This window comes from Bombyx mandarina, chromosome 13 (genome assembly GCF_030267445.1).
Source record: "Bombyx mandarina strain Sakado chromosome 13, ASM3026744v2".
Classification (NCBI taxonomy): domain Eukaryota; kingdom Metazoa; phylum Arthropoda; class Insecta; order Lepidoptera; family Bombycidae; genus Bombyx; species Bombyx mandarina.
In genome coordinates, this window is record NC_143220.1 from 9,671,262 (window position 1) to 9,696,581 (window position 25,320).

At 38.4% G+C, this 25,320-nt stretch overlaps 1 protein-coding gene across 1 annotated transcript in view; it reads right to left on the reverse strand.

Annotated features, from left to right (window-relative positions):
- Window positions 1-23,096, reverse strand: part of LOC114244047 (proton-coupled amino acid transporter-like protein pathetic) — a 38,640-nt gene extending 15,544 nt beyond the window's left edge. Inside the window, exons 1-4 of the mRNA XM_028175745.2 lie at window positions 22,991-23,096; window positions 9,900-9,961; window positions 5,607-5,726; window positions 3,692-3,842 (exon numbers count right to left, since the gene is read on the reverse strand). Coding sequence (XP_028031546.2) covers window positions 3,692-3,842; window positions 5,607-5,726; window positions 9,900-9,949 — 321 coding nt within the window. The 5' untranslated portion in view covers window positions 9,950-9,961; window positions 22,991-23,096. The remainder of the gene's footprint in view (window positions 1-3,691; window positions 3,843-5,606; window positions 5,727-9,899; window positions 9,962-22,990) is intronic.
- Between the last annotated feature and the right edge of the window lie 2,224 nt (window positions 23,097-25,320).

A 25,320-nucleotide genomic window follows, 5' to 3' on the forward strand; every position in this document is an offset into this window, starting at 1 on the left:
AATTAATAAAACATACAAATTGATTTTAAGAAAAGTAATATTCTATGGTAGATATATCGAATATAAAAATAAAAAATATATAATTCCGAATGAAATCATCGAAAGTGGTATTTTCGATAGGCTCGTTGACTAATGTACCCGCGTATAATAATGAATGTACCAGATTCGATTACACAAGGAAATTAAACATCAGCGAATAATATCGACACTGTCACTTTCGATACTCCAAAAAAAATGTTAATCGACGTACAAAATCGAATTTGGGACTTTCGATAGTATACTTCGGGTGAGTGACATTTACTTTAAAATACATTATTTTTGAGGTAAACTTAATTAATCACAGAATATTGTTAAGGAAATCAGATTAAAAAACAAGGAGAAAATAAACATCATGCACTCGGAATTAATAAATTTGTTAATATACTTATCACTTTTCCGTTAGAGCCACATAACTTCAAAGTTGCGTCGGAACGCGCGGACGCGCGGGGCACCGCGTATAGCAACGAAAGCGGTAGTTTCGTCCTGCACGCACGCTTCTTGTATCCGCGTATAGTACCGAAATTAAACATTCGATTTTTTACGCTGATTGATTTGTTAAGTATCGATATTATACTCATTGAAAACATGGTTTAATATGTATTTTATAGCTTTTTCTCTTTTTTGTGTGAAAATATACATAAAAAGAAATATCTTAGTGTCATAAAAAAAAATCGCAAATTTTCAGTTTCGATACTGTACGTAGGGACAGTCGAAACACCCGAATGAATTTCGTATCTTATGTAACCTACTCATCGGCACAACAAGCTTGTGTTTGTTTCTAGTATTTCTATTATGTATGTCCGACATTTTAGGAAACTCCTCAATATGTTTACGAACATACATCAAATTTTCAAAGATGTACTGGGATGGCATAGTGAGAACTTTAATTTCTTTAAATTTTTCCCTCAGGGATACCCTTGAGTGCATGTTATGAATGAATACATTCAGTTTTTTTATATATTTAAGTAGATTTCTTATGGAATCAGGAGATTTAAAAAAAAATGTCGCTGTGCCCTTCACAGATTAATGTTAGTATTTACAATTCACTCCAAAACAAACGTAGCTTTTGTAACTCTAGTAAGAATGTAAAAAGCTAAGATTCCGTCTTCAAATTGTCTTTCAGCACGTGTTCTTCATTGTTTAATCAAGTTTAATGAACACGAAATGTAAATTTGTTTTTCTTCTTTTAAAAAATTTTTTAGTTTGCTTACTAATTTTTTTTGGGCTGCTGGTGTTGGTGAACTGATTTAAAAGATACCTTAAAATTTAATAAAGGTATATTTTGCATTCACTTTTATCCATTATGTTAATATCATTCTATTCTATTCTTCTAAAATGATAAATATTAGTATTCAATTAAGTTTTTGAGACGCAAAAGCGCTACTAATAACAAAATGAATCCTCTTTCTTTACACGCAGAATTATCCTGAACTCTGATAGTCTATTAAACTTTCAACTTCGTTTTAATATCTTAGCTTTTCGAATAATCTCACGAATCTATTATAGTTGAACTTTAAGTACTTCAAGATTAAAAGCTTTTTAGGAAAGAGCTTGAAGTTTCTTAATATCTGAAATACAGCGATTCAAACATAGTTCTGGTGAAATTTGTTGTTACGAGTACATAATTGTTAGTTTTGATTAATATTTACATTGCGAAGATGACAGAATTTCGAGGCTCAACTGATACTAGACAAGTATAGAAGTAATAATAATAATAAATCATATAAATAATAATAATAATTAATATGTAATATTAATAAATAATGTTAATAGCTGGGAACAAATCTCGAATGTCATCCGGCCCCAATTTAGGATTCCCTGTGTTATGATATCAGATGTGGGGATCGAATCCACGACCCTTGGCGGAATAGAAAGGGCCGCAAACCACTGCACCACCGAGTCAGTCTGTTGAAGTCCATAGACATCACATCTTTAATGTAACCATGAAACATGAGGTCGTAATATCAATTTTATTATACATATAACGGCAATCTCACAATTTAAGCCAAAATGAATGTTTTGTGTCAGAACAGATAGGATGATGGTATTGCAGACTCAAGACTGCGTAGTCATGAGTCTGCATGATAATCACTCTACCACCAGTAACTACTAAATTTATCATATCTTTAAATTAATACGTGAAGCAAAAACTTTGTACCCCTTTTTACGAAAATTGCGCGGACGGAGGAGTACGAAATTTCCCACACTTATAGAGAATATAGAGAAGGTGTGCTGAATGCTAATATTTTTTTTAATTATGCATAAAAATACATTAAATCAATAAAAAAAAACACTACACACCCTACCATGTATTTGACACACACACGCATGCATACTTACTATTTGTTTATTGTCAAACTATTCTTATTGCTTAGAGTCTGAGGTCAAATTGAGAATAGATTAAATATTGTTTGCCTTTATTAATATTTGTCTTTAGCGAAATCTGTTATTTATTCGTAGAAGTAATAGTCTTTGACAATAGAATCATAATAGTGTACAAACTTATAATTTCTATGAATTATAGTCGAATTTCGACTACCGTGGGACTATTAGTTTTTACTAACACGATTCTATTCCATTATTTAGAAGTTTTCCGTAGACATTTTTGACGTGACAACGTCTTATATATAATTCGATGGAGCCGGCTACATGCACGAAAAAACATGACTCATTGAGGCGTTCCATTTAAGGCTTGAAGTGCAAGTGAGAGCGCGCAACGAGCGACAAAGAGGCACAATCGGCCTCCGCGTTCGGCAGCGTTCGACATCTGTCTCTCTCCTACTTGAGTGAGTGATGCATCCGCGTGGACAGCTGCTATACATTTACATGTTTTCGTCAAGTATGAAGTTCAGTGAAAAGTGAATGTGGTGTCAATTGTTGCAACGATAATTGCGATAATTGAAAAATGAAACCATTCCATCAATATTTTCTTATGACGTTGTCACGTTCAACTATCGTCAGTAAACCGACTTTACAGACAACCGATTTTTAAGTGAGTACCTACTTAAAGAATTTGGACCTCGGCACAGTAGCGTCACTTGACCCGATTATATTGGACGTCTCGGCTAGGTCACCGACGTTTCTTTATTTAATTGATTAGATCGGCTCATAAGCTCACGGCTTATCTGGTGTTAAATGATTGTTGAAGCTTATAAACATCTACAGTGTATTTACACTTGCCGCCATCCACCTCGGGACATGAGTTATAAGTCTCAGTTTTACAGTACTGCCTCACTCTTGAGCCCAAATGGATTCCTGTTTCAAAGCAGCACTAGACAGGGTGGTGTTACTTACCCGTACGGACTCACAAGACGCCATACTACTACTAATTACAACAAATAATGATTTTTGGGGGTTTTATTGCACGATGTTATTCCATTTAATTCTAAGGTATTTTTTTTATTTATTACTTAGACGGTTGGACGAGGTCACAGTCCACCTGGTGTTACGTAGTTACTGGAGCCCATAGACATCTACAACGTAAATGCGCCACCCACCTTGAGATATAAATTCTAAGGTCTCAGTATAGTTACAACGGCTGCCCCACCCTTCAAACCGAAACGCATTACTGCTTAGGCAGGGTGGTGGTACCTACCCGCGCGGACTCACAATAGGTGCTACCACCAGTAAAAAGATTACTACTATTGCTTACCAAAATATGTACAGTGTGTGTACAGACGAAACCAGCTAGGATAGTGCCAATGACACCAGCGACTAGACCAGAATTCTTGAACGCAGCAGGCATCGCCAGTATACCAGAACCAAGACAGGATTTCAGAAGATGAAGAATTGACCCCAATGTCCTATTGGCGAAGTTCATAATTATATGAATTATATTCTTACATATCTCTCACAGAGCTTAGGGTCCGCTTCATGTAAAGCGGTTACTTGAGTCAGGAATTAACCACTTAAATGTTTACTATCGCACCGCCCGCCACCGGAGCAGAGTTCATCCATACTACCTGGAGCCACTGCGATCATGGACAGTGCATTTCCAGAGATATTTTTTGCCACGTACCATCCAACTTCGAAATGAGCTCCCCTCCAGGGTTTTTCCCGAGCACTATGATATATCATTCTTCAAACGAGGCTTGTGGAGAGTACTTACGGTAAGCAGCAGCTTGGCTCTGCCCCTGGAATTGCTGAAATCAATGGGCGACGGTAACCTCTCACCATCAGGTGGGCCGTACGCTCATCTGCCTACTGGGGAACTAAAAAAAAGAGTGCGTGTACTTATGTACGCGCGTAAGATGTTATACTTCATTTTTATTAAATTTATTTCTTTTTTATTTTAATATTAAATAATTAATAATAAAAATATTTAACGTTAAAAAATAAATGCTAATAACACTTTTTTTACGAGTGTACATGCGCGAAAGTTCACCTGCGGCTATATTCAGACTCTCCAAGTTACATCGGTCGTATTGTAATGAGCGATTTAATGGGCAACTTTATTTCTGTTAATTTTGTGTCACGGTGCGCGCACATCGTAAAATTTCACTCTCATCAATTTTTCATAACGCGCCTAAAGAAGTATAACATCAAAAAAAAAAAAAACTTACATGCTGCCTTTACAAGCCTACCTCAAACTAATTAGACAGTTCTCAATTTATGAGTCATACAGTAAATAAAATATGTACATCGTCTATAGCCTATTGTTTTGGATTTCAATGGATTTTATAAACAAAACTTTACGATGACCTTATGAATAGACTGGCCGCCTCATAAAATATTAAAGCAAGATTATGAAACAGTTTTAGTTTGAGATAAAATCCGAATACTACTCTATAATTTATATTTAATAATATAACATAAAGTTCTGTAATAACTAAGTAAAGTTTTTAGTATACCACCTTTAGAAAATAATAGACGGCATTATTTACTTCTGGATATGTGTATAAAATATGCCATCAAAAATCAGCTTAAAAAGTTTCGACTTTCTTTTTTATTGCCTTTTTAGGCAGACGGGCATACGGCCCACCTGATGGTGAGTGGTTACCGTCGCCCATGGACTTTAGCAATGCCAGGGGCAGGGCCAAGCCGCTGCCTACCGCTAGACTTACCACACAATAATATTATGAAATAATAACAAATATCCGTGTACAATTTGACTTGGCAAATTGAACTCAATGCATTCGTCTATTTAAGTGTTTTATACCTTGATTTCCTTATTGTTCTTGTACCTATTCGGACTAAGTAAACGAAAAACCTTTCTTTTATTACCAAAATGAATGGTCTGCTTTTTTATATCGAGCTTTAAAAGCTAAACTTGTTATGCGTTTCGGAAACACATGCGAGAAAAGAACAATGATACATACATAATAAATCCAGACTACGAATTTCTAATATCATAAACAAAAAACACTGACTTCGACTGGAAAATAAATCTAGACTCAGACGTAGCTAGGGTCAATAGCCGCAGATCGATTTCATTACATGCATCTTTTGCATCTAAAGTATTCTCAAAGCCTTTGTAAAGTCGTTATTCTATTGTCAGTGACAATAGACACAAACTATTTCATTAGATCCAAATAAGTTCTGAGAATGACAATACACAAAATACTCACGTGTTAGGATGTTGTACATTTCGATGTTCAAAAGGGTTATAGGGCTTGTCGTCTTGAGGTAGACCTTTTGATGCAATGCTCAATGTAGATTGGAACCCTGGATTGGCCGCGAGCCCAATTCTTAAAACAGAACAAAAAAATAAAAATACGATACAATAATTCTAATATCTCATTGATTTGACGTGAATAGTCCTTAAGCTTAATTTGACTGACTAATATTAGATTTAAAACTACCATTTTGAATGACCCTTGCTTTTTTACGATTCGAATATAATAAATATTGTGGCCAAATTTACAATTAAAAGTAATATGGACCGGTTACGAAATAATAACTACCTCAAAGAAACCGTGCGTATTTTTAGCAATTCCAGTTAAAAAGGTTCAAATCTATACTTAATATTATAAAGCTGAAGGAAGTACTGGTCGATTTGAAAAATTCTTTCAGTGTTAGATAGCCCATTTATTGAGAAAGGCTATAGGTTATATAACATCACGCTAAGACTAATACAAGCGGAGCACCAATAAATAATGTTTAAAAATCGAGTTTTTTCGAATTATTCGAGGTGGTCCTGCATCTCCTTATTATTGTAGGTATACGACAAAGTGAAGATCTTCCACCGAGCGGGTGATATTGCTTGGCAGACCGACGGTGCGAATGTTATTGTTCGGAACTTGTATATTATAAGCAAGCTTATCTTCAAAATGTCGTAAGCGAGATTCAGGTATCTGTCAAAAATCTTGTGTTGCAGTGACGTGTTAGCTAAACGTCACATTATCATCACATCTCCCGCCATCGGATCAGAGTTAATCCATGCTGTCTGGAACAGCTGCATTCATCGACAGTGCATTTCCAGAGACATTTTCTAACACGAACCATCCAGTTCTGGAATGTTCTCTCTTACACGGCGTTTCTCGAGCGCTATGACATGTCCTTCTTGAAATGAAGCTTGCGGAGAGTATTCTCCGCTAGGCAGCGATTTAGCTGTGCCCCTGACATTGCTGATATCCATGAGCCTCGGTAACCACTCCCCATTATATGAGCCGCACGCTCATCTGCCTACAAAGGCAATAACAAAAACATGAGAGAGGGAGAACTAATACCTTTTTTTATGAATGTCAAACGGGCAACATATAAACATTATTTTTACGTTAACACATTACGATCGCCTGTTTCCCTAAAAATGTTTGCTCTTAAATAAACATACTACATAAACATATACTTTGATTGGATTAGATGTTCAATATTACCCTGTCTTTCATTTTTAAATCCGCTTATCTCCCAGATAGATGTGAAGAAAGGTTGGGTGGACACTTGCGCGATAAGAACCGGTTGCCTAATATAATACTTGAGATAAGAAATGAATCTTTAAAATCAACATTTCTTCACTGTATTTTTTTATATATTTACGAATGGTAATAATCTGATAAAGAGAACTTAACCTATTTCAATTTCAATATACAGTGACATTGAATAATTAGATTTAAATTCTAAGCTTGCATGTTGTTTTTTTATTGCTCTTCATGATATTAATGATCCGTCTAATGTTATGTGATTATTGTGGCCTATCAGAACTTGAATGCCGTCACTTACACTGAGGTATGAGCTTAAAGTTTCGGTTCAATTGTAAAAAAACCAGAAAGTATCGAACAGAAATAATAAGCGGCATCCAGACTTTTTTTTTTTTTCGCCGGACTTCCGCCCTTTTCTGGGGATACTGGGCGGGGTATGTCAGAGTCGAACTGACTAAAACCTCCTGTCGCTCAACAACCAACGTCCAAACCTCGCATGTGACAGAACTCATGACAAGGCAAAGGGGGGAAAGTGATCTCTCCCATCACCCTCCCCCTCGGGACGCCGGACTGGCGGTCGTCGATCCAGTCAGCTAGTAGCAATTAACACAAAACTATAGAATTAATCTCCGAACCAGTTCATTTGCTTTGAAAATTTATGTCAAAACATTCTGTCAACCTTGGCAATAAAAACTGCAATAGTATTGTAGCAAACGTCCCACTTGAACAAGCACCGATTATTTTGAATGGCACAAGGTTGTTCATTGAAATGAAGATTGATGTGCTGACCATAAATGAATTGTGTAGATTGTTATAGATCTAAATAATGCTTGACAATGATAAAACGTTTTGTACCTATGTAATTATGACATTTAAGTTTTTTTTTTTCTATGTCCCTGCTATGTCTATAATCCAAATCAAATGAGTGATCAATTTCAAATATTATGTTAAGGTTCCGTCTTACTCTAATTTGAAATGAGATTTGTACCAGCTGATACGCCCTTATCTTAACTTCAAAATATATTATGTAATTATCAGATGTAATATCAGGTGGAAGGAACTTTGGCTATTTTACTAAATTGTATAATACATAATAATTATTATTTTAGATGAAACATTAAACATAATGTAGGTATTTCTTGACATTCTGCTCTGCGATCCATTTTTAATTTAGTTGCGTAGTCTTGGTAGACAGATCTATACAATTTAGTAGATTTAAGTTTGGATGACTGCAACTGGACTTATTCGTAAATGAATTGAGAAGACGCACGATTATTTTATAAATTTTATCGAGTTTTCATCTATCCTATACATTAGAATAGGAACGCATATCAAAAATCGCCATGGCAACAGAGAGTGACATATTTAATATTTCATCCCGAGAAAATGTTTACTTATTTTTCAATTAAAAGAAAACTTAGGCGGTATATGTGTCGTATTAAAGTTGTTCTTGGATATATTTTGTTTAACTTATTTTTTTATTCTAACTCATATCCATTGAACGTGATATATTTTGTTTGCTATTACGCCTGTGTTCATAGTTTTTCAATTAAAATGAGAAAGCCGGTGATTCGACCCATGTCAAACCGTTTTCGTGGGTCGTGTGGAAAAATAAAATTGATACTTTAGGGCCAAGAAAGGCACTGATATTGTCGAAAGACAATTGTAGTCATATTCTAGATCCCTAGGAAGATAGGTACAGTCGAAACTAATTTAGTAACAAGGATGCGCTGGTGGCGGTCGTGATGCAATATTGTCGTTGTTTAACGACAGCTTAACAACACGTTTGGTAACCGATGGGTCAAAATGGCGATCTGATTGGTTTCGGGCTCAGGTTCTAGTGTTGTACTGCAATCTGCTGCAATCTGCAATGCTGCAATGAAGTTGTCGTGGTCTAAAGGTTCAGACGTTCGGTGAATTCATGTTGAACGATTTGTGTGTGTGTGTGTGTTGTCGTATTCGAATCCCAGGTGGGTACCAATTTTTCTAATGAAATACGTACTCAACAAATGGTCACGATTGACTTCCACGGCGAAGGAATAACATCATGTAATAAAAATCAAACCCGCAAAACTATAATTTGCGTAATTACTGGTGGCAGGACCACTTGTGAGTCCGGCCCGCCTATTCTGCCGTGAAGCAGTGATGCGCTTCGATTTGAAGGGTGGGGCAGCCGTTGTAACTATACTTGAGACCTTAGAACTTATATCTCAAGGTGGGTGAGGCATTTGCGTTGTAGATGTCTATGGGTTCCAGTAACCACTTAACTGTAACACCAGGGGCTGTGAGCTTATCCACCCATCTAAACAATAAACTTGGAGGCCGGCACGATCACTTTAAGAGGAAGGAAGCATTGGGTCCACCGTCGCTGAAGGACAACAAAAATACCAAGCGCGTTGCTAAACCGTTGCACTTTCATTCTTCGTCTGTCTGTGGCGGGTAGCCATCACACAAGATATTTGAGAAATACCTGAATGTCGCCTACGACATTGTCAAGATAAGCTTGCATGTATACAAGTTCCGAACAACAACATTCGGATCGTCGGTCTACCGAGCCATATCACCCGCTCGGTAGAAGATCTTCCCTTCATCGTATACCTCCCGCACCTCCCACATGTCCATCCTTTGCTCTTATTTCCAACCCGCAGACTTATTTGTATATGAGGAACTTTAACCCTTTGCGGTCCTAAGATGAATGTAAGACTAAAATATATATCCAATACGTCTGAAGTCTGGACCTCAAAGCGTTAACTTGCGCCACGTATACATCAAACCATGCTATTATGGTCACAATAAATTAAACGCATCCCGCTAAAAAGTCAACAGTCAAGTTTAATATTTAATTTATTTAATGTAACCTAATGACTCAATGATTTTTATTTGTACCAACTTTGTCAATGTACAAATGACTCTGATTGCGTGTGTTTTGCAACAACACATCTATTTAAAATCTACGGATTGATTGCCGTTAAATAACCAAGAAAAAAAAAATTATTTACTTACGTTGAAGAAAAGTTGTCCACCTTAACTGATTGGCTTTTATTCTTCTCCATTATGGCTTTATCCTGCGAAACAAGGTAATGAAATTAGTGAAAACGAAACAAGATTATAACTGATCTAACAGCGATATCTGGTTATCCTGCAACTATGCAGAGGTCCTTGCTCTCGCAAAGATCGTTTTGAATTCACGTAAATTTAAACAGGATTTAATGAAGTTTCAATTATGATTACTGATGTGGAGCATTTTGAGCTATTGTGTATTTTAATTCGATTTGTAATGATGCATAATAAATCACTTTTGCCTACAAAATAAATAATTCCATGTAGGTCACATATGGATATCGCGTTCTCAATTATACACTATTGAGAATGTCAAATATCTATGAGACCTATAACAAATCGTTCGTTGAAAAAACTCACTCGACTCACTCATTCATAATTATAAATACTGCTCCTAATAATTGTACATTAAAGCTCATGGCAACAGCACAACTATTTTCTTTCAACATACCAAATACCCAAAATTCGGGGGATAATCTTCTTACAATCTGATAACGCTATAATCAAACTATCAAACACCTTGTAATACGCTTGATTGTGTCATCATCGATCTTTGTAAATCTTTACTGGGTGGTCAGAACAATCACAAAACTGTCAGTTCTAATCTGTAACTAGGGGTAACTAGTTTTCATCATGGCCGTATAGATTGGATATCATATTGGCCACATCCAACAGTCTTTGTATTGTATTTTCTGCTTAGAATAAGGACTGTTTATGGCGACAGCAACGTGCCTGTTTAAATGGTAGACATTATCAGTTTGAAGGCTTGGTCTGATGATGGCTTTCATGGTTTTCATTAAGAAAGCTACGATAGCGCGACCCTGTCTTCTTTGAGCTGATTTTACCACTTCTCCATAGTCCGATCGTAGTACTAATACTTTAACTTTTTCTGGCGAACGAATGAGCTTCTGACGTTAGCGGGTTACCGGAACCCATGAACCCGCTGCCTTGAAATCAAAGGTTCTATTACAGCTGTCCCATCGTATAAACCGAAAAACAAGGCTGCTTCGCGGCCGAAATAATTAGGGTAGTCATTACCTATCAGTGCACGGTTTTTTTTTTATACAGGCGAAAATCATCGGATTCCGCTCACAGCCAGCGCTTAAACTCCTAACCGGGCCGCAGCCCAGTCGTAGCCATTGAGACGGCGCGACAGGGTTGACGCAGAGCTTATATCCATCCGCCGTCCCTAAAAAGACGGTCGGGCGGCCGCCGGCGACACGACCACCGGTTCCCTCGGTCGGCAGGCTGGTAGCCCGCCTTGATTGCGCCGCACTGCACCTTCCTCCGGAGAAAATCCGTCTGGGGTGGTGGTGAATTAATCGCGTTTTAAGTAGTAAGAGATAGGATTGTCCTAATCTTGACTCGATCTCACAGTCATGTATCCCCAGCGGCGACAATATCTTTTTGATATTTGAAGATTTCGGTTAATACTTCTGCTATATTATTATTCATTTAACACGCAAAAAGGTACATTTCTAATGGAAAACTTTTTCTTTAGTCCTTTCTTAGAATCACGAAGCTTCTAACGCTTGTGGCGAATTCCTCGAAGGGAAACGTGTTTGATCAACTGAAAACTGCGTTGATGTGATGTAATAAAATTCGTTGGAATTGTTTTTTTGTTTATCTATATTATTAGAGTGAATTCAAAACGTATTACCGGTCGAATTCGATTCAAACAATCCATTTCAATTCAATTTTGTATGTCTTCTTTATTTTGCACAGCGCATTGTCGATATGGCCGTATATTTTCAAAGAAGAAGTACGATTTCAACGAATCAAGCTGATTACGAATAAGAAAAAGAAATAATAATAACAGGAAATAATCGGATTGTTTTTTTTTTTCGAGGATTGACTCAATACTATTTCCGAGCATAAATAAATAATGTTACTATTAAAATAACAAATTCTACTATTAGATTAAGTTGTTAGAACTATTAGAACAGGGCTCGAACGAGATATTATGCTTCTAACTATTTTGTCGGTAGATTTTGTAGGGTATATGATACTAAGTTCTTCAATCCTGAGATATTTTGTTTATTATTCGTAGCTTATAGAAATGCTATTTTGGAATATCTTTAAGGTGATTTTTAAGGGGATTTAGGTCAAATTTATATTCGTCGTGGGGGCGTCGCATCCCCTTGCGGGGGCGCGGAGCGGACCTCGGGGAAACCCCTCTGCCCGGACATGTGGCTCCCTGCCTAATGAGGCAGGGGTGATGCGCTGCTGGATGGAGTATCAGGCAGGCTTGAAGATAATGGGTGGGATCGACTTCTTTCTTCTTTTTTTTTTTCCCTCTACTATTTACAATTTAATCTTAACCTAACTTAACCTAAAGTAAACCTAACTTAATCTAGCTTACATCTAAGTGACAGCAGAGTGCCGTTCCTGCACTCCGTGGAGTGCCGGGACAGCGCGCGCCGTCACACCTAAATCTAATCCTAATCTAACTTAACCTAACATAACCTAGCTAACCTAATATGGGGGAGAGAGCAAGCCGCGCTCCTCGCTAGAGTCCTCCCCCCTCTCCACATTGTTACAATTTTTTGATGGGAGGGAGAACTGTAGCGGGTGTGAATACCCCATCCCAAAAGGGGGTGGGGGGTGGGGTCAAAGCTCCTAATGGAAATGAGGCTGCACCTACGGGGTGCAGCCGCGGTACCCATACGGCGGACCCGCCAAACGGGCAAGAGGCGTGGGACTAGAGGCTAATGAAACTCAGCTTCGAGAGGGGCGCTCCTCCCCGGCCTCACAGCCGGCGAGGAGCTTTATCTCCGAACGATCGTCGGGGGTACCAATAGCTCCCGCGGCAACGCCGTACCATCCGGTGGTCTGGCGTGCAGCGGGGCTATGCCGTGGAGATGCTCATGGGGTCCGTTTTCGGCACGCTCGTACATATTACGGGCGAGCCTAGTCACAAACTCCATGAGCGACTCTACACCTAGGTCCCGGGCAATAACGTCATTTCTGACGTACTGCCCGGCCCCAACGATAGTACGGAGGGAAAGACTCTGCTGGGCCTGTAACCTAGATCGCTGGAACGGCGACAACAGGTGATACCAGGCCTCAGCAGCGTATGTGAGGCGGGAACGGACATATGTCTTGTAAATGGCGAGTTTGGTCCTGGTCGGAAGCCCGGACGCAAGCACCGGCCGCAACAAGAACCTGGCCGCGCGAGTCTGACCGATGACTCGGTTGACGTGCGCGACCATGCTCAAGGAGCGGTCGATGTCGCATCCGAGATACCGGACCGTGGTCCTGAACTCGACATTCACACCTCGGAGACTGAGTTTCTTTGGGACGACTCTGATACGGACCGGACCGTAGAGTAAGGCCGCGGTCTTTCCCACATTGACCGCGACTCTCCAATGGTCCAGCCACTGGGGCAGTAAATCTAAAAGCCTCTGCATCCTCCTAATGGCTGCAGAGGGGAACAGAGAGGACGAGAAGTAGGCCGAGTCGTCAGCGAACAAGGCCAACTTCACGTCCTCTTCCCACGCCCGAAGGTGACCCTCCAGGGTGGGGATGTCATTAGTGTAGAGGGCGTATAGGATAGGTGATAGGACACTACCCTGGGGAACCCCGGCCGTAATGGGCCCTCGACCGCGACAAAGAAAGTTCTGCCTTCCAGATACGACCCGAGCAGTCGCACGTGAGCGTGCCCCTCGTGCCACACACGGTCGAAGGCCTTCTCGATATCGAGAAGGACCGCGACCGTGTATTGGCTCGAGTTTCGCCGGTCCGCCAAGTGATGCAGGACACGGGTCAGTTGCAGAGTCGTCGAGTGGCCGCTTCTAAAGCCGAATTGCTCCGGTCTGAGGAGAATATACGGCGATATTCTCCTCAGGAGCAGCCGCTCGAACAACTTGCTCACGTGCGAGAGCAAGGTAATCGGTCGGTAACTGGAGGGCTTTCTCCTATCCTTGCCGGGTTTGGGCAAGACGATGATCTTGCCCAGTTTCCAAGTTCCAGGGAAGTGTCCTACCCGGAGAATGGAATTAAACAATCGTGTCATTGCTGACACGATTGAGGGAGGGAGGTTTTGCAAGGCAAGGGGAGGAATACCGTCCTCGCCGGGGGCTTTGCGCCTCTTCATCAACTTGATGAGGAGGCGCACCTCGCTGGGAGTGACTAAGTCGTCATCTCCCAGCTCGACTCCCGGCGATTCCGGTTTGAGGAATTGGATTACGAAATGTATATTATTAAGTTTTAAAATATACCTAGTCAGGTCATAAATTCTGTCACATGTTTAATGTAAAATAATTGAAACAAGTTTATTCATTATGTAACCATTCATATACCAAAATGAACTTAACAAAACATATATTCTTATGACATTAAAGTTTATTCAAAATGACCTCCGTGATTTTGAATACAGGCCTTCAATCTGCGCAGCCAGTCGTCTATCGCAGCACGAACGAGGTCTATGTCAATATCGGCGGCTGCCTTAATCAAGGATGTCTTGAGTGACTCCAAATTGGGATGAGGCTTTGAGCACGCCTTTTCCTCCAAGTGTTGCCATATCTTGTAATCTAACGGATTCAAATCTGGACTGGAGGAGGGCCAGTCTTCGTGCCGGATGAAGTCGATTTCACGCGCCGCCAGCCAGTCTTGTGTGCTCTTCGCTCTATGAGCTGGCGCCGAATCTTGTTGGAATACCCAGTGCCTATTATTGAACATGGTATGAGAAACAGGTTCCACAAGGTTCGTCAGGACTGTATTTTGATACACAACTGCATTCGTTTTTACACCTTTCTCACAAAAATGTACCTCTGTTAAGCCCCAATAAGAAACTCCCAACCATACCATGACCGAGGATGGAAAATGACCTCGTTGGACACGCGGAATACGGTTGCTCGCTTCTTCACTACTGTGTGCCTACCTTATCATTTTGTTTGTTGTAGCTCTCTTTTACGGTAAAAATTTTTTCATCCGAAAAAAGATTTTCCCGATATTTTTTTCCCGCGTACCGCTTCAACAAAGCGCGGCATCTCTTCAGTCTCAGGTCCATTAGACGAGCATTCAAACGATGTCCTGTTTTTCTTCGATATGCCCGAAGCCCTAAGTCTTTATTTAACACCCTTTTCACCGTGGTTCTGCTTAACCCCATCTGAAGGGCCAACAGTTTCTGCTTACGTTTGGGATTTCTTTGAATTCGCGTCTTCACAGCTTTTATCACTGCTGGAGTCCTATCAGACCGAGGGCGACCACTTCTTGACCTGTCATCTACACTAGAGTCTTCATTGTATCGTTTGATGGTACGATAAACGAATCTTTTGGTTATATTCAAATTTTTCAGTATGTTAAAAATTTGAATTGGCGCGTAACCGCAACGATGCTACGCAATAACTGCAACACGGTCTTCTTTAAGCGTCCACTCCATATTTAAAAATGAGTAAAATTCTAAAAGTATACATTTTTATTTATTTTCATGAACAATTCGAAATTCGAATTCAATAAACTTTTTTGTGGCCAGCATTCTAAAAGAAAAGTTTTTACTGTGTGACAATACTTATGACCTGACGTAAAATCGAGGTGTATGTACATACATATGTGCGTGTACTGTATTGCTTTTGTTTATAAACTTAAGTTTATAAATTCCTTTTTTTTCTTTGTTGAAATCAAATCAATTATATATAATTGATATCATTAATATATTATATGTTTGTTTTGTACTGTTGATTTTCCAAATAAACAATCAAATATTTATCATTCATTAAAACTATGAGAAAGACACTCGCTTTTTTTTACAAATATAAATAGCCTGTTTTATCTGTATTATTAAATCATCGTACATGAATATTATCGTTAGTGAATTAAAATTAAATCTCTTCTAATGAAAAAGTATATTGACTTGTTAGCTGTCTTGGAAACTGCTATTCAACCACACTCAATCATGTTATAGTACCTGTATTAGAAAGAAATGCATTACACGTACTTCACGTCTTCTGAATCTAATTAGCTACCTAATGAGTTCAACATTTTTCCTATTTTTTCCGGGCCACAAGTTCATAGGTAACGTGTAATCGAATAAAAACATCTGCTTTCTTCCTCTCCCACTCCGCCTTAAAACCACTGTATATCAATTGCCATCCGCGCCCAACCTCTTTTTATCCTGACTGAATCCCTACGCGCTAAAATAACCGTCGGCATACTATTTAGCTGTCCGTTCTGTGTTGGATTCCGTTAGACAAGGACTGAAGATGTTTTCGCTTTTTTGATTCAACATTTTTTATAAGATGTTCAAATATTAATTTTAAAATATCGAAACGAAACAAAGGCTACCTAACGAAGTCGGTATTTCAAATAAAACATTCCAAAGCGTTGATGAAGTGAAAAAAGAGATTTTTATATTTAGCATGTCAATATCCAAGAAAAGGCTTCAGGAGATTTTTTGTACTTTAAATTCCTAAATGTTTCCGAGAAATCGGACTTTGAAGGGCTTTTATTCAATGACGAGAAGGCTTGAGATTTTCTTCAAATTAATTTACCGTTGCGAGGATAAAATTTAAAAGTGATAAACTGGTACATTTTAAGTAAATTTTTATATTAAATTTCTTATTTAATATCTGTGAAAAGTAGGCTAACACTGGCCCTAGCAACAGCAGTGCTTCGCAGAATCTACCACCGGATCGGAAACGCGACCCACTGAGAAGATACGGCAAGAAACTTAGTGGGCTGTGTCTATGGGTTAATTCACTCGTCGAGCCCTTTGTCGCAAGCGACGGGTTCGACGAGGACGGTGACCGGTGTTTGCGGTACCTAAAAGCACCGTTCATAGATCAGGAGGATCCGTAATGACGTGGTAAATCCGTAGAATGCGTAGTAAATAAATAGTGTTGGTAATGGAAAAGTAGGATAAAAAAAGTGAAAAGATATTTCTCCGGTGCATATTCATCGCCCGTAATGTAACACAGTAACAAATCTCTGCAGCAACAACGCTGCTAAAAGTCCGCAAACTGTTTTTGCTCTCAATTGCGAGTTGATGCAACATGAATGGTATGAACGGTCGCGCTGTAACTTCTTGCATTGATTGCATTGTATGAATAATAATGGAGCCACTTCGTTCATCCACGGTGCGTTTTGCAGAGATCTTTTCTACCACGTACCATCCGGCTGTGGAATGAGCTCCCCTCCACGGTGTTTCCCGAGCGCAATGACGTGTCCTTCTTCGAATGAGGCTTGTTGAGAGTATTAAACGGTAGGCAGCGGCTTGGCTCTGCCCCGGCATTGCTGACGTCCTTGAGCGACGGTAACCACTCACCATCAGGTGGGCCGCATGCTCGTCTGCCTACACGGGCAATATTTTTTTTGTGAACTTGTATATTTTAAAAACATAATTTTTTGTTCGGATCTCTGCATCGGGCCCACAATGAGTGGTCACGGACGTGGTGGATAATATTGTCTATGGCTATTCCGACATAAAAGTTAATCAATTACTTAATTAAGTATAGCAAACCAGAGTTTTTGCCCGTATGTGTGTGCAGGGTCATTTCTATAATGGCAGAACAAATTTGTTTGTGGCTTTCGATGATGTGTTCATAGTCTAATTTGTAAAGTTTGCTTCGCTTAAATAATTTAATGTACTTTGCTGGTGGCAGGGTATTTTATGTGCGTGGGCGTGCTTGTGTGGGTGTATGTTCTGCGTTTGTGTTTGTACTGGGAGTCTGGTGATGATGATATATATACATTTTATTGCTTAGATGGGTGGATGAGCTCACAGCCCACCTGATATTAAGTGGTTACCTGGGCCCATAGACATCCACATCGTAAATGCGCCACCCACCTTGAGATATAAGTTCTAAGGTCTCAGTATAGTTACAACGGCTGCCCCACACTTCAAACCGAAACGCATTACTGCTTCACAGCTGAAATAGGCGGGGTGGTGGTACCTACACGTGTGGTCTCACAAGAGGTCCTACCACCAGTAATTACGCAAATTATAATTTTGCGGGTTTCATTTTTATTACACGATGTTATTCCTTCACCGTGGAAGTCAATCGTGAACATTTCTTGAGTACGTATTTCATTGGAAAAATTGGTACCCGCCTGCGAGATTCGAACCCCGGTGCATCGCTCAGCACGAATGCACCGGACGTCTTATCCGTTAGGCCACGACGATTTCAAAATTTAGGACTTTGGCAACAACTAGCCGAGGAGGTTCTTTAACGTCCGGTGATCCGTAACTTCAAGGTTATTTTATGTGATTCATTGTATTATTGGAAACCATCGTTGTAAATTGCCAAATACTTCCTGGCACTGACGAGAGGCTCTGAGCAATAAGACCACCCATTGTTACACTTAATTATTGTGATTTAAAAATTTTATTGTTTGTAATTTATTTGAGGTGTTTCAATAAAGAGTTTTTCTATTCTATTATACGGCCTTCTGCTGTACATAGTTGTATAATTAGACAACAATGGATTTTTCTAAAGCATATAAAAACAAATAGTTAATTATAAGGAAAATACAATCAGACAATTGGTACGAGCCACCTGTTTTAAAATACGATGATTACGACATCTTATCCATAAAAATTAATATTTGTGTTTCTGTTTGATTGTTCGAGGACGCTCGTCGTATACCGTTCACTTGATTAACTTCCAATAGTTAATGTTAATAGTAATTACTTTAGGACGTTTAGGGAGCCAAGGTTCGAAGGAGTTCATATAACTTTTATCATTTTATTTGTCATTAAAAAAAATGCGTTGAAACGATATGAATTATGTTAATTAGTAGGCAGGTTTGAACTGAAAATATTCTACAAAAAAAAAAATTACTCCCACTCTAGATTAATTTTGTGTTTAGCGTAAATTCGGAAATACGGAATTTAATGCTTTTGACCTTTATGGATGTTACAGAAAGGGTTTTTTTTTCAACTACACCGTTTATTATTTATGTATATTGATGAGATAAATTGTGAATCCGTACGCTTTTTTTTTTCTTTATTGCTTAGATGGGTGGACGAGCTCACAGCCTACCTGGTGTTAAGAGGTTAGTGGAGCCCATAAACATCTACAATGTAAATGCGCCACCCACCTTGAGATATAAGTTCTAAGGTCTCAGTATAGTTACAACGGCTACCCCACCCTTCAAACCGAAACGCATTACTACTTCACGGCAGAAATAGGCGGGGCGGTGGTACCTACCCGTGCGGACTCACAATAGGTCCTACCACAAATACTGGTGTTCTTATTTCTACCGAAAAAAGACCTTGCACGGATCCTCCTAGGAGATCACGGTTGTCTTATTGCCTCCCCAAGTATTTCGAACTACTTCAATGCAGGTTTGACGATAACAAGGGACAATGTGCTCTCAGAGTGCGTGTTTCAAAAGAGAAACCGCGAAACTAGACGATTTACTCTCCGACCTAGTTTAGCGGCCCTTACTGAATGACGTTCCGTCTGGATGGGCTTCTTATAGCTCGCCAGCCGAGCGAGTCAAAGGTATAACATAGGTCATAAATTTCTTATGCAAGGAAGGACTCTCTTACCATTCCCGAATTCCGCTCGGCGGGAGTCAAACGTATGAATGAAAATGTAAATGTTGATTAAATGCATGAAGAACTGGGATTGGCGTATAAAATAACACTGATTCACTATTGTAGTTTTGATTGTTCTCTTCTCAAATCCTCCCTGTTATTAATACCTTGTTACTGACAGAATTTTATGTTTTGCTCACTCAATCGTCTTAGTCATCTAAATTATTTTCTCTTTCAATTATTCTCTTTTTTTTATTACCCTTGTAGGCAGACAAGCATACGGCCCACCTGATGGTGAGTGGTTACCGTCGCCCATGGACTTCGGCAATGCCAGGGGCAGAGCCAAGCCGCTGTCTACAAGTTAGTATTTCTCTTTATTCTTAGTATTTTGACTCACACCTTAAGACTATGTTGTACATTCTTTTGATACATTCCTTTCTTACCCATCCTACATTTATGGGCCAGATTTAATTCTTTTTTACGTGCCAATACCAATAGATGAAGATGAAGATTACTAACTTACTAAATAACTAACTAACTCCTAATTGTTACGTTGTAGAACGGTAAGAGATGGTTACATTCTTATACAAGCTCAAAATGCGTCTTAGAGTAAATACTTGACATTTTTCAACATTATTTTTATTTTTGTTGAATTCATGAAAGATTTTATACAGACAATACGAGACTCGAACATTGTCCTATCTTATAAATTGAAATAGATAAAATTGTGAATATAGTTGTGGACACATATAGTTGGGGACAAGGAGTAATAGGGTTTGAGAGCTAAGTGTTTTGTTTTTTCTTTTTCAAACGTTTTTGTTCAAACAAAAGGCTTAATATTCTAGTAGCTTCATATTTTTGGACGTTTCTTCTAATCAAATCCATATTTTCTACTAGAACCGTAATCCAAATGATAATATTCGTATGACATCCTCGAACGCTCGGTCTATATTTCCATGTTATACTTTTCACAGTAACAACTTAAGGAGCGAGGAATCATGTCAGGTCGGATTGATCGAACCCTTATCACACTTCAGAATGTTTACGGTACTGCTTCTAGATATCATGAATTTAGGATGAATTCAGATGTAAAACACGCAGAATAACTCAAGATTTTCGCAACAAAAATTCTTAATATGAATTTTGATATTGTTACACCGATAATAGTAACGCCATCTATCGCCGAATAGTCGAACGAATATCGAAGGATATATAGAACTATATAGATATAGAACTTCTAAGTTCTAGTAGCATCTAGAATGCTCGACAAGTACAACGCCATCTATTGTCAGATAGCGGAAAAACACAATATTCGACTTTTGTGGAATACTCTCGACGATTCTAGGGATTTCGTTTTGACTATAAAAACGTTGCAGAGATAGCACGCGATTAATCAGTAATCGGAACTACTCAAAGTGAAACAGCGAACGGATCACCTGAAGCAAAGTGGAAGAAGCGAATTGAGAATTTCAAAGTATTTGTGAAGTGTTCTAAGTGTTGAATACAGTTTTTAGTTGTACTTTGGTTGAACATTTATTTATCCCGAACCCCAGCGCGTAGCAATATTTTTTCTTCAGGAACAAGTATAAGTTCTAAAGGAGGAGAAGATAATACGTTTTCACATACTATGTAATAGCTCTGTTTGAGACCTCCAAAAGATATTTACTGCTTAGAGAACACATTTTCAGCTCTGAGAAGATTAAGGATATCTGTGGAAACACGTGTGGATTGTAGTGTTCTTTTACAATTCTACTTAAAAAATCATTCTTAGTATTTGAACTACATGTGATATATTCATATAACATACAAACATTCCGTCTACTATAAATTTCAGTATAAGACTTTTTCAATGAAACGTGTAGCATGAAAACAGTCTTAAACAAGGGTTAAGTTATATTAGGTCTTTGTCTACAAAATTCCTTAGATACAGATACTTTAGATGCTAACATTAAAAGTTACTGTTTGCTCAGCGATAGATTGAGTATCGTCAGCTTCTACCATCGTATTCACAGTTTCATATCCTAATTTGTGCTAAATCAAAGAATCGACGTCGTTTTCGATTTAGCCTATTGATAAAAGATTTATCTGACGCGAATTTTGAAATTTCACCTTGAAATCGAAAGATTAGAAATGATCACAAGATATTTTAAATCGAAGTCTATTGAATTCAATAATTCTATTGAAGCAGCGCTCAGGTTAGCATTATTTTTAACTGAGTAATCGCTTATCGAGAAAAAAGTCAGAATTAGTATTCTATACGTCACAATTTATCTTTGAAGTGCAAAAAGGATAACAAAGATTTTCTTATCTATTATACATCATTTCTCAATCGATCTAAGAACAACAGTTTTAATCTTGAGAAATTTTCCTAGAAAGTTATACACAAACCCATAAATCTTATCATCATTCTCCTGCCCTTTTCCTGTTCACCTGGGGTGGGCGCAAATGTTTTCCTGTTCCACACTTCTCTATCGTATACCATTTCTTGGCTCACTCCCCTCTTACACATATCGTCTTTCATGCAATCCATCCATTTCTTCTTAGGTCTGCCTCTTCCACATCCTTCCACATTCACAGTTAACACTCTCTTAACAACCTCATTTTGATTTCGTCTCATCACATGTCTATACCATCCCAAAGCAAACCCATAAAACTGAAAAATAAAATTTTTTCAGGGGTTGTTGAGCAGACTTCCTATATCTGGCTCACATCAACACTGTTCAAGATTGAACTATGTTAATGACATTAATTATACAGGCGCATAGAGATTTTCACAGAATGATCTGCGAGAAATTATTATTTTATTGTGAATATTTAAAAAACACGCGAATCACGTCATGCTATAACTTTCTAAATATATGTACAGTAAGGATCGCAGCCCATAAAATAAAACTTCCACTGCTCCAAAATCTTCTGTTGTAATAATAATTAAATTTAATTAACACTTTTGTTACGCTTTGCTCATTTTTTTAAACGTCTTCGCCATCTTCCTTTTTCTCTGTCATTCTCTTTTCCCTTTCTTTCTGTTTTCTCTCACTCCCAACTTAACGCTCCGTTCCACACTCTCTTCATACGTTCCGTTCTTACCAATCCCTACATATTTTAGTTTCGTAAGTTTAAGCTAGGCTCTCATCTTTAATAGCAACTAAATTACTGAAAACACATAATTATTAATGAAAATAGATCTTTCTTGAAGATAAAAATATTAATTCAAAGTTAATAGGCTCAAATCGATGTTTGAAAGTAAGCCACAATGTACAAACATAATAAATTAATAAAGTATTTGCTCTTCTGTAACTTCCAACTATTAAGAACTGAAGTTAATATTCGTACTGATACAAATATCCGTAAGTCAAGTATTAAAATTATTTATTTTGAATAAGATAAATGATTACTATCAATAGTGTGCGGATTGTATTTTACAAAGAAAAATATCCAATAAAAAACTCCGAATAAAATAATATCCACACGAAAAATATTCGTGAATGAGTTCAACAGTAATGTCCCTATGCCATAAGCATTAAAAAAAATGTAAATTAAATAATTTACGAACCTGCACAAAATTCACGTTCAATAAAGTTTTACATTTAATAAAAACAAGTCACTATAATCCGACTCTTCAGATCCGACTGAGTCACACTACGTTTGCGAGTATCGTGATCTGACAAGGTCTTATCAGTAGACCTTATTTCAAAACCTGATTCCTATGCAATATGGTTATATTGATTATGGCTACCGGCCAAGGACGCGGTGAAAACTCTCGCTTTTGGCGTCACTAGATACAGATGTGGTCATCTTACTTATTACTAATCTGTCTCATTGTTCTATCTATTCATCCGGACTATTGTTCCTCTGAGTCCAGGTTCAATTCCCGGTCGTTGTCTGTATCTCGTGGCCTAAAAGATAAGATGTCCAGTGCATTCGTGTGTAGCGATGTACCGGTGTTCGAATCCCGCAGGCGGGTACCAATTTTTCTAATCACTAGACTTCTAATCAAATCCGTAAAATTATAATTTGCGTAATTAATGGTGGTAGGAGCTCTTGTGAGTTCCCACGGGTAGGTACAACCACCCTGCCTATTTCTGCCGTGAAGCAGTAATGCGTTTCGGTTTGAAGGGTGAGGCAGCCTTTGTAACTATACTTGAGACCTTCGAACTTATATCTCAAGGTGAGTGGCGCATTTACGTTGTAGATATCTATGGGCTCCAGTACCCAGTTAACACCAGGTGGGCTGTGAGCTCGTCCACCCATTTAAAAAAACATAGAAGTAAGTTAAGGTGCGCATCACAGTGCTACCCATTAATATTTTTTGGCTATTAGAAAAATAAGGTATCTAATCTTTTATGCATTTCCATGATGGAGTTCTTTTGAATGGATTGACGTCACTATCGGGCTTGATTTATTCTGACTCAACTCTTGTCAAAAGATTCATTTGAATCACATCTCATTTGTAAATCAATTACGATTCTTTTGAATGTTCCAGTCGCAATTACAAGTGGAGCTCGAAGCCTTTCAGGAACTCGGTTCCAAACAAATGATGTGCATATTGAATCCAGATGACACGTTAATGAAATTAATGTACCCACAGATGAGAAAAGGGATGGGATCCGTGCTAATCGCGTCCCCTGCTCTGAATATACCGTTTCTTAATTGGGATGGAAGCATCGTAGGTAGTTTAGGAACATTGGTGCTTAGTTGAGGCAGTTCAGCTTGAGGGCTCCGCCAGCAATGAAGGTTTCTTGCCCGAACGCCCCCAGGGGAGATCCAAGAGCTCAAAGAGTGCTGCTTCGCGAATGCAGCCACTACTGGATCAGAACCGCGAGTCACTGAGAAGCTGAGAGAAACTCAGGGAGATTGTAACCGTGATCTCGCGGTGTGTAACTATGAACGCTGTTGGGCCAACAGTGCTTTTAACAAGTGGCATGATTAATGCTGTTGGGCCAATAGTGTTTTTAAAATATGAAGCAACAAATTTACACTTTTTACTTATCTTTTGCGTTATTAGGTACTCTTTTTTTGCGTTAGAACTGTGAACGAGCTTACGACCCACTTGATTTATAATAGTTACAACAGGAAAGAGAAAGAGACAGAGGGTGAGAGAGAGGTAGAGGGAGAGACAGGGAGAGAGAGAGATGGGGAGAGAGGGAGATGGAGAGGGAGAGAGGGATACTGCCATCTCTTCAAGCGTTACTTTTACTGCTTCGAAGCAGAAAGGAGCTGGATGGTGGTATTCTGCCCTGATAATTATATATGTATCAATTCAATTAATATTACAGGAAATTAAAACAAGGTACAAACATATTTGGAATCACAAAATTTGAATTACTTTTACGTGCCGTATAATTCAACATTTCCATTGCGGTTAATATTTGAAACGTATGCATACAACGCATATAATAATATGTATTGTGCATATAACATTACTATTCAATGATCATAATATAAAAGTAATGTTAACAATCAACCATGTTAGATTGATTTACTTATCTTAGATTTCTATTTTATTTGAACGACATAAATCAAGTTTACGCAATTGTTTACCGTGCGAAGATTGGTTATCTTGATATTAAGTGACACGGTAATTTTGATTTTAATCATGAAGCGATAAACACATTTGTAAGTAGAATTAGAAGAACTAGAGGTCCCGCAGTAGTCGAAATTCGACTATAATTAATTGGAATTGTAAGTTTGTACACTACTATGATTGTATTTTATACTTCTATAATCACAAATTTCGCCAAGACTATACTATAAAAAATATTAACAAAGACAAACAATATTTATTCTCAATTTGACAACAGACATCAAGAACAAAAGTTTGACAATAAATAGTATGCATGCGTGTGTGCGTCAAATACATGGCATGTAGTGTGTGTAATGTTT